Source organism: Etheostoma spectabile, chromosome 15 (genome assembly GCF_008692095.1).
Source record: "Etheostoma spectabile isolate EspeVRDwgs_2016 chromosome 15, UIUC_Espe_1.0, whole genome shotgun sequence".
Lineage (NCBI taxonomy): Eukaryota > Metazoa > Chordata > Actinopteri > Perciformes > Percidae > Etheostoma > Etheostoma spectabile.
The window spans coordinates 20941889-20952652 of record NC_045747.1 but is presented as its reverse complement, the minus strand read 5'-3'; the positions used below and the strand labels follow the sequence as shown (position 1 = coordinate 20952652).

General features: G+C 42.1%; 1 protein-coding gene across 1 annotated transcript in view; it reads right to left on the bottom strand.

Moving 5' to 3' along the window:
• LOC116703250 (major intrinsically disordered Notch2-binding receptor 1-like) overlaps positions 1 to 10764 on the bottom strand; it is a 58647-nt gene that overhangs the window by 37119 nt on the left and 10764 nt on the right. The window contains exon 2 of the mRNA XM_032537884.1: positions 7494 to 8412. Within this exon, the coding sequence (XP_032393775.1) occupies positions 7494 to 8351 (858 nt within the window). The 5' untranslated portion in view covers positions 8352 to 8412. The remainder of the gene's footprint in view (positions 1 to 7493; positions 8413 to 10764) is intronic.

The window sequence follows — 10764 nt, the reverse complement described above, 5'->3', positions numbered from 1 at the left end:
ATACCTCCAAAACAGTTCAGGTTTTTATTTTTGTAAAACTTAAAACGGGGACACTAGACCTAGAGCTGTTCTCATTAGGGGCTGAGCCCCCCCCAAAAGGTCTGATCCTAGAATCACCCCTGCTGCTACTTCATACTGTACCTCCCGCACCTTGAGTGCCTGTTTCAGGCTTGTTTCTGCAACAGCTCATTGAGTATCGGACACAATAAAAAACTATTGAGGAAATATTTTCCTTTGACATTGATTAGATTATACTTTATTCATCCCACAACGGGGAAATTTTGTTGTTACAGCAGCAGCATTTTTTCAAAACAGACAAAAAACAAAAACACACAGCAAGTATAGCACCAAGAATACAGGCAACAATAGACATGATAATATGGTAGACTGAGTAAGCAAATGGCGTCAAATAAAGGTATTTTAAAGTTCGGTTGCCATGATACAAGAAACAATATTGCAGTGTGAAGGTGCGTTAAAATAAAATTGAATGTGTAATGAAGCAAGAGTCGGTGCATAATTTAAATCAGGGTTCTCAACCTTTTGCAAGCTGGGCCCCCCAAAGCTGGTTCATTGTAGTTGGGGCCCAGCGTTGTGGTTTGGATTAAACACCTCAAAGGAACTGGCATTTTGCCTGAGTGTAAGTCTTTTGTTTTCCCCAGGAAGTAAAAATTTTCTCCCTGGCCTCAGTTTTGTCTGGTTTAACATCCAAAAGTTGTAGGTCTCCAAGTTTGATGTCCTTAAAGGAGAATTCCGCCAATCTTTATGTATCCTTGATCACTATAAATATGCGTGTACTTTGATGTGTTTTTTTTTGAAAAAACCTGTCCTGAATTTGTGCATGCACCACTGGCAGCTGCAGCTACGTGTACAAGCTTCCACTGAGCCAAAACAGCAGTTAACGGAAAGTTTTAGAGTGCCAAATGCAATTAATATGTCTTTACACATGAACAGGGCCCTTACTAACATCAAGATGCATTTCAAGTCAGACTTGTTTTAATTCCCATCCTCCCGGCGGGTAGGTAGCATTGCCTGGTTGGTTGCTAATCTAGCTAGCTGTTAGCTGCTAGCGTTTTGCTGCTATTGATAAGTGTGTTCACCCAGGCGTTGTGAAAATCATAACGCCGCAGTTACGTGTGTATTCGTACTCATCCATTTACTGTGTGATGGATCTATCTGTTTGTTGTGAGTAGGTGCCTGACAGTGCAGGGGCTGCCAACTTTTCCAAAACCTTGGGGGAGATTTGGGGGGCCGACCATATTTTGCCGCGTACAAAGCAATTTCTTTGGCATCTTTATCCTTTAGGGTTTAATGGGGATTTGTTATTATGGGGGGATGGTCCTCCCATGGGGGTCTGGGGGTATTGCCCCCCAGAAAAAAATTGAAAAATAAACCATTAAATGCACTTTCTTGAGAGTTTTTTGCAAAAAAAATATTGAGAAATCATTCTTACATGATATGGCAAATCTGTAGGTTTAGAGCTTTGTTTTGTTGTAGTTATCAACGTTTTTAGGGCATTCAGCTTTACATTATTAACTTCTTATGATATAAGATCTGACCCACACAATTTGCCAAACTAATGAACCACATGACGAGACAGATCATATGTCAGCAACACTGAGAAGATTTGGGTCTATGGTGAACAGGTCCAGGGGTCCCTGGTGTAGGGACCAGGGACCCAAAGATTATTATGTTGAGGATCAACAGCCACTGAAATTCTAAAGATGAGCCCACTGATTTGCATAATTCTAATCCTTTAAAAACCTTTGTGCCAATGTTCAGTAATGTTCATGGCTTCCTCCTCTGGCCCCATTACTGTTTTTACTTTTTTGTGAAATAAAAGACTATTTGTTCATTTTAAAAAACATCAAATTAATTATTTACAGTTACATTTGAGATGCAGAGGTTAGAGATGCACAATAGTGGCCCAACGTTGCAGTATCGTATTTGTTATTATATATAATATATAGATATATATAATATATATTAGAGTATGATAGAGTATAGCTCAGATGTGTTTCACCAATATTTCTGCTCATATTTACAACTTGTGCATATTCAAAATATAACTCCTCCCATCTGTGTTGTCCGAGATGTGGAGAGTTGTAATATAGTCTGCTTGCATGTCTTCCTCCGCTGATATGGTGGATCCATTCAACCGTCTGACAGACGCAGAGGCCATTTGGGTCTCTGGTCTCTGACAGAGTTTAGAGGTGTCCTTACGCTGCTCTTTATCGAGGTCTACGCATGGATGCAACGCGCCACTGCCCCAAGCAGAGCAGAGTCCACTACAATGAACTGAATTGCTACACTACCAGCCGCGCGGCTCACCTCCTTCTTTACAGAGAGAGTGGACACACACGACGGTACTGTGTATAATCAGAGCTCATACCTGAAGCCGGGAAATGCACCTGGGATGGCTCGTGAAAAAAATGTCTCATTTTTGCGACAATTCGAAAATTCCACAGACAGGGATCGCCTTGACACCCACTCACAGTCTCTGAAAGCACAACTAGTCTATCACAAGTGGCTCAACAGTAAAACATAGATAAAACCCATCTTTCATAAATTTACCCTGACCGACGCTGGACACTTCAGCGTGAGAATCGGGTGGTTTGGCGTGTGCGCGTGTGAAACCAGTTCAAAATGCTGTGTCTCACGCCATGCGTGAGAGTTGCAGCCCTGCAGTGTCACTCTTGTACTAGTTCCCCTTAGCAGGCAGCCGTTGTCCCCCCTTCCCTTCCTCCCAGCGCCAAAACAATTTCCCGGGCTCTCGTGGGTTGTTGCCTGCTGCATTGCTGCAAGGCTGCTTGCCCGGCTAAGGGAACTAGCACACAGATCAACGCTGTCCAAGCCTCCTACTCACCACCAACAACAGATGATCAATCACACCCAAATGGATGAGCTAGAAATACACATGGAACTGATGAATTTTCACAAAAGCTGGCTTATCATCAATATCAAACCCTCTTATCAATAGCAGCTACACGCTAATAACGGCACTGAGGCTAGCTGTGTGCCTCTCATTCTTTCCCTGGGAATTCATTTTTAGCAGGAAAGGTAGTGTGCAGATCATGTGTGGTGAAGTGGAAGAGCACAGTTCAGAGTTTGTTAACTAGGGAAGAGCTTGGAGTAACGTAACTAGGAGAATAGAGCATGTAGGCAACACATGGAGAGCCTTTTGAGACTGAGGGTCATCCTTATTTATTCAAACCCAAAAAACAAAGAATACAGATGAAGACTCGCTTCACAAGAGTTGGAAAGAACCACCAGAGAGTGCAGCAAATGAAGCAGCTGCTCAAGCGTGAGCTACCCCTGGCAGTACGTATTCTGTGCAAGCCACATGCTATTTAGCCCGTTTCCATGTATTACATTACGGATAGGGCTAACCCCTAACAGTTTTTTCATACCTATTACCCACTTCACCCCCAGCGCTCGGTATTATTGTCGGCTTAGGGAGTGTTAGAAATTCATACAACTCGCGTTCTGTGGATCTGAGAACAGGAGGCTGAGGTCGATTGAGAATAGTAAAAGGTTTAATGGCAACAGCAGTACTGAAGATGATGACAAAGACAAACTGACAAAACAAAAAAAATAACACTGCAGCTGACCGCGACTGATCCACGCTTCCTCCTGGAAGTCACGTGAAAGCAGTCCAAAACTTCTTAGATCACACTGTTTATTGCTCGCACCGGGGCGGTTCCTTTTAGTTTAACTGTAACTGTATGTGGTGTCCGTTGTCAGGTTAATTTTTCCTGTGAATATACATTTTTCATATACGGTATACTCTAAATACTCAGTAAATGTCTGTGCTGTGTATAGCATTATTAATTATTTTATATTTCATGTTACAAAAGCTCTGGTTCACAGACCATTTGAGAACCGAGATCAAGTAAACATACTTCTACTTCCTACGTCGTAGTAATTGTTCTTACCCTAATTCAGTAAATAGAAAACATAAATATATTATGTGCCAATATACATGTTAGTTATCTCAAGCCCAGAATCATTGAGAACAGCCACAGTCTAAAGGGCAAGTGGCACCAGTAATCAGATAGATATATAGTAGATAGATAGATCGAGAGATACTTTATTCATCACCCGACGGAAATTTTAGGATCCAGTACCAAGACAACCAAACCTACAACAACACATACAGTATGCACCCACATATATCACACATACATAAAAAAAAAATCACTCACAGAAATGCAATGACCATGTTAAGGTGATATACTATGTGCAGACTGTTTGTGCACTGAGAGGGCAAAAATGACAGTGCAGTAAGACATGATAAAATATAACTATGATATATAAAATACAAACATTACTTACATATAAACTGACTGATCTAACATAAGAATAAGAACAATATGTAACAGGGAATACAATTAGTAGTATGTTAGACCCAGTTCCAAATTGTATGAGGGCTAATAGCAGCCTATGGACAAGTGAGTGATGGTAGGGGTGAGAGAACATGCCACTGAACCCCCCCCCCCCATGCATTTTTGTTTTTAAACAAGATGCTTTAGTACACAGATTCTAATATTTTGTCCATATAAAAAGCCTACCACAGGTTATCCATTGCTGAAGGTATCAGAAGAGAATTGAAACACAGGTACGCCTTTACAAAATTACCATTTGAACACAAATTTGCAAATAAACAATGTAATAATTTACATTTACAAATTTACACTGCTGACGCTGAGTTTAACACAGGCCAATGGATAACAATCCTGTTAAGTGCAGGCGTCAACGATACTGCAAATTCAAGATATGAGATGGTCGACAGGATTCAGAGGAAAAAAAAAACAAAAATTGCACATCGATTCTTCGCAATTGTTGCATGGCTAGTGGTTTTATGTTTCCCTTCCCCGCCCCCATTTTCTTTTTCTTTCCACCCAGATTATTTAACACGAGAAAATCCTGACCAACGTGGTCTGACAAGAATCATATATAGTTTTAAAAATAGGGCACATTTTGGTTACTAGAACATCACTCAGGCAGAAAAGTTTAACCATCTGAGAAAGTCATCTGTTGTAGGAGGGTGTCGTTTTTGTGCACCATCAAAACTTCCACATCGAAACAGGCATATAATACAGACACGTCATTCATTCGAATATCCATTTACTATAGATATGAGGTTACACATTATTATAACCCCTCTATAGTACCTAATATATATATAGCAGAGCATTTGTAAGTCGATGAATTTTTGATTTCTGGTGAATCGTGGTAGGGCCTCATCTTGATTCAGAAGTATTAGAATCTGAATTGATCCTGTACCTTTTCAACAGGCTAAAAAACTGAACACTGACACGGTTGTTGCCACTGACTTTAGACTGGGCTGCTCTCAATGATTGGTTGAGTAACTAAGGTTATGATTTCGCAACCATACATAATAGTTACCAGAACAATTACTACTATGACGTCAGCGATATTGTACTTGATTCACAATTCTCAAATGGTCTGGAACTGGAGCTTTTGAGATACATAAAATAATACGAATTAACATTGATTGTTTCACAATCTCATGTTGAATTTCTCTACTCTTCCCTGGGTTCCCCCGATTTGACCCTCTTGTTGCCTTAAGTACCACAATATTGTCATGGTTGTAGTTACAAACCGACTATTGATCCGTACCCCGCCCACACCGGCGCCAGACTCTGGACTGCTCCAAGTCCATCCTCTCCGTTCCGGATGCATCGCCTCCCTTCTAGCGCTGTTTAACATTTTCTCGTCCGGAAAGTGGAGACCTAGAGGCAATCATTAACTATCGCCAGTATCATCAACCCTCCTTGGTCCCATTGGGCGTCGGGTTTTTCTTTTCGTGTCCAAAAGCGAACACCCTTTGGACATGTTATTTGAGTTACCGGGGCTCCAACTCCCATCATGTCAGGAAAAATATCCCCTCCCCCTTGATGGACTCGTTTTGATCACTCTCCTGGTCCGTTGTGTTCATAAAGTTGGATCTTATGAACGATCGCTTAAATCAAAACACACAATCTCGTATGGAATCTCAGAAGTAGCAGGGTTGTGATTGGGTCATACTTGTTGAATGGGATGACTCGCCTCAGAATACTTTGGCGCGAGCTTTTGCTTTCCTTTAAGTCCCGGGTTCCCCACGGGTCCCCATTCTACAACATTCAGTTTGGGGAGTTGGACGCCTCAGATTCCCAGCGCTAACCGCCCCATACAAGCGAATACATTGATGGGACCGGAGCTGCTAGCCGGGAGTCCTTGGCGTCTATACTTAGCCCATGTCTACGGAACCCGCCCCTGTACCGGCAGGCCCCACTAATACGCTCTACGTCCTCCTGTGGCCGCTCCCATATACGCTTCTGAGCTGAAAATGTCCCCGGATTTTGTCTGAGAAATCTGGTCCCCTTAGCCTAAACATAGCTGTAATCTCCACCGAAATGACCGTCAGCTCGCGGTGCTTTGTACCTGGCTCACAGTCACCTATTATCAAGTAACAGAACCACCAACTACCGCTGACCTGACAGAGCACCATGCTGAGCATCGTATCAGTTATCACAGAACTCTGTGGCAGCTAAACACATCTACTACCTACCGCTGATACGACAGAGCTGTGACAGAGGTCTGCAGCCGGCGTCACGATACACTGTTGCAACTTAAACAGCTAGCAACTGCCACTCCGCACCACGGAACTATGCAGTGCTTTTTTCATATTATGGTTCAACTGTTGTAATATACATGTCCATTGCTCTTTCCAAGTTTTAGTGGAGCTGTTGTACGATGTACCGTGCTTTAACATTGAGCCTGTGTCTTTGTGTTGGATGTGATTCGAGTTGTTGCTTCTCCTACTCATTCCCCCCCCTTTTTGTTGACATAATGTACTTCTGTTGGCCAAGAAAGTGTTTAAAACCGTGGTTTAAAATCGCAATTTGCTACATTTTCCTAAATATACAGTATATTCTGGCTTTAATAGGCGTACACAAATTTATTAATTGCATTTGCATGAACACAAACATGCACATACAATAATCACTCAGTCTATGTCTAAATGTGTCTTTCAAATAACCAATAGCAACATGTTCAATATTAATGAACTGTGAATCTAACGTTTTCACAAACTAAGCATGCTGTTTTATTAGGCTCTGTACAGCAGAATGGCATGCAAAACATATAAAACATACAAAATGGCCGCCACACCACGCCCATGCTGTCCTACAAAAATATAAAAGCTTTGCAGTTATGACATGCTACTGACCCAATTTAAGAAGTATCTGTTAGGAAAGGTTTCAAAAAGTCCCATACCTTTATTGAACCTAAAATGACGTGTTGTCACATAATGTATGACATGATCGATGTGACCTTAAATTCCATTGCAATCACACACACACACTCACATTGCCAGCGCCGGTTGAGTTCATCTCTGTACTCAGTCCGGTTGTAGTAGTTGACACATATTTTTGCTGTGTCAAATGTTTTTAACGGGCATTGTACTATTAAAAATAAAGATAAACACAAACCTGGGGTGAGAAGGACACAAGGTTGTGGAAATCCTCCTTAAATATGTTCCTCTTATGGATGCAGGGCTGAACAGAGAAGGTCTGTGGATGGCTGATGGGCTGCATAGAGTCCTGGTCGGTGTTGGACTCGCTGTCAATGTCCATGGGAAAGTAGGTGCTCAGCATTTCACAAGGTGGAGAGTGCAGACTACCGCTGGAGTACTGGGGCAGATGGTGCAACTTGTCCAAAGAGCCTGCTGTACATTTCAGGTCCTTGCTAACGCCCAGAATAAAGTTAGGGTTTGAGGTTGAAATACACTTCTGGCAGTTTTCGCACTCAGATGTTTTAGGACAGGGAAGGTTGCTCTGAGCTACGGGGTGCTGCTTGGGGGGATGATGATGGTGGTGGTGGTGTTGATGATGTTCATCCCTGGGGTGATCCACGTGCTCATAACTGAGTCCTCTTTCACAGTCCTGAAATGTATGGGCATTACTGTCAACTGGATTGGACTTGCACAGCTCCACAGACTGGTTTTTGTGGAACTTGGCTCTATGCGCTATGGGGAGCTTGTCTTTGGCTACGCCTCCATTCATCTGGATCAAATTGAACATAGTGACAATGTCTGCTGCCACCATGAGCTTCTTGGGTTGTGGGTCTTCCATGGAGCAGCGCATCTTGTCCTTGAAGAGGGTGGCTGGAAAGGCTGGGTCCAGACATGCCGTGTAAAAGAGCAGGCTGCGGAGCTTGGCCAATTGCACTAGGTTGAAGCGAGTGCACAGGGACTTGCACAGGTCCTGGTAAGAAATTATGTTTTGCTTGGTGTCAAGCTCATCCAAGATGCGGACCATGAACATAGAGTACTCAGGGAGAGGTTCCATGGCTGCTGGGAGGCAGGACCTGGCCTAGAGAAGAGCTCCTACCTTGGGAGAAGCTCGGCACCTGGAAATCACACATCTAAATGTTTATTCAATGCTTGGGTTGCGTTATTTTTCCCCAACAGTAGACAAATAAAGCATTACAAAATCAGAGTTGCTCACTTGCAAATCCAAATCCAAAATGTTAAATAAATAGTTTGCTGATTTCATCACAAATTGTCAAGACCTTGCACAAAAAGACCCCAGGTGGTGGTCAAGTACCTACCCTGTTAAATGTGGCCAATGGCATCCATTCTCAATTAAAAGTGTGTTGTAATGCCCAACAACTGCCTTTTCAGTTATAATTCTGCATAATTGTCCCCCTCACAGCCACCCCTGTTAACACATCGAGTTAGCAAATTGAGCACGCTGGAAGCAGCATCCACAATTTCCTGACCTGGCTTAATTGGTGACATCCAGCCTGGTAATGATTGTGTTTGCTCTCAGGAGCAGAGCAGAGAGGCACTTCTGAAACATGCTGCGGCACATCTGGTGGAATCTTAAGCATTGCTTCGATCCATGATTAGCACAAATGGCCGGAACACAGTGAATCTATGGTTTGTTAGGCCAAAATAGTGCAATAGGGTTGAGCGATTTTATTTAGCTAATTTAAATGTCTGCCTCAGAAGTGTGGAGCTAGCATATTTTTACATCTTACTCTGTGAATTAAATCTATAGTGCGTAGTTTCTGTCTCCCGATGAGGAATTCTAAGTAATGACAACAAAACTGTCTGCGCATCAACATGATACAAGCCTTCTGTGATTGCGCACCACCCCCACCCCTTCAGCACGCAGTTGCTAGTAGCCAAGGAGCACATGGAGGATTAAAAAAAACATGGACTCTTCAGAAGAGGTAATCATCTTTGCTTGATTTTCTGCGCACAAAAGTCACTGGACAACACAATTTTCTGAACATAGCTATACTGAGTAATACAGAGTATGTGGTGGAGCTCATAGTCTTGTTTAGCTTTGTATCAACTCATTTGGCAATGGCTTGAATGTAACCTTTATTAATATAAAAACGTTACACACGTTGAAAGGATTTATTTTGACCAAACCAGAGTTGGTGTGAGGCCCGTAGCTGTGTTCTTTCTGTTCCTGTCTTGTCTGTCTAAGAGTGTAGATGCATGCCATCAGCCACAATCTACCTCCGCTTCATATACCTGGTTCTTCCTTAACTCAGCATCAGATCGTTGTTACGTTTCAGCCACTTTGTTTATCTGTTTTGCTAGTGCCATTGTCAGAGATGATGTACAGTATGTGATCTGAGATGGATTATATCTGGATTTGTTCATTAGCTAGGCCTATGTGTGAAATCTGTAAAGCTGAACAGACTCACAGTAGTAAAACATTTTATTCTAATCCACTTTACCTCCAACTGATAAAAGCAATAGAACTTTCCACCACCAAATACCTTGTCTTCTGTCAGTCATTTTGCACAATGTTAAAAATGTAATTCAGCATTTACCAAAAAAACTAAGTTAAGTAAGCAACTGTTATTCTCAGAAGTTCTGTGAGGTTCTTAGCACAGGTCCTCTCTTTTATAAAGCTCATGGCAGCCAATCATTACTACAGAGCTCATCTGGTCTCAGGTTGAACAAGTATAATGAACCAGTTAAAAGAAAGGCAGGTTTGTGCTGCCAAAGCTAGAGAGGCAAACAAGAGATCCAATTGTGTGAAAATAACTTTTTAAGAAATGACATAGGCCTACTGACAAAAATGGGATTAAGTGTCAGTAAAATCACGTAACGGTTGACCAGAAATAATTGTAATGTTAGGCCTTGTTAAATGATACTTAAAAAAGGTCTGAAAAAAATCACCTTTTTTTCGCTTGAGAACCGGTGTTCCAGTTTAACGAGAGTCCATGTTAACTGGCGACCGTCAGCCAAAAGCGTCTGTTGTTGTCGTGGTGACGACAGCTGTTGAAAACGGGAAGAGAATACCTAGCTGTCCGCGTGAATGCCTTTTTGTTAAGTTGTCATTAAAATGTTTAACATAACGACGTGTACGTTACCTCTCTGATTTCTCTTTGCAGTCTAGTCTAAGGAAACTTGTCCGTCACGTTTGGAACGCGGCTTCCTGTTAATGTCTAGAATACGTTTTATTAAACACATCTATTCGTCTTCAGAGCCTGTTTAAGTAAACACATGTCACGTAGAAAAGTATTTAGCCCTTTTAAAAGTAGAAAAAAAATGAATGAGTAACAACTTGGATTCAAACTGCCTATGTGAGAAAATATATAAGTTTCAACGGCCTGACGCAACGCGCCATAACATCGCCTCAGGAGGTGCTGTGCATGGCTTCATATCAACTCAAACGTCACACAGCGTCTCTTAAGACAAGGAGGCAGCCATATCAACTGGTGACCACACCACAC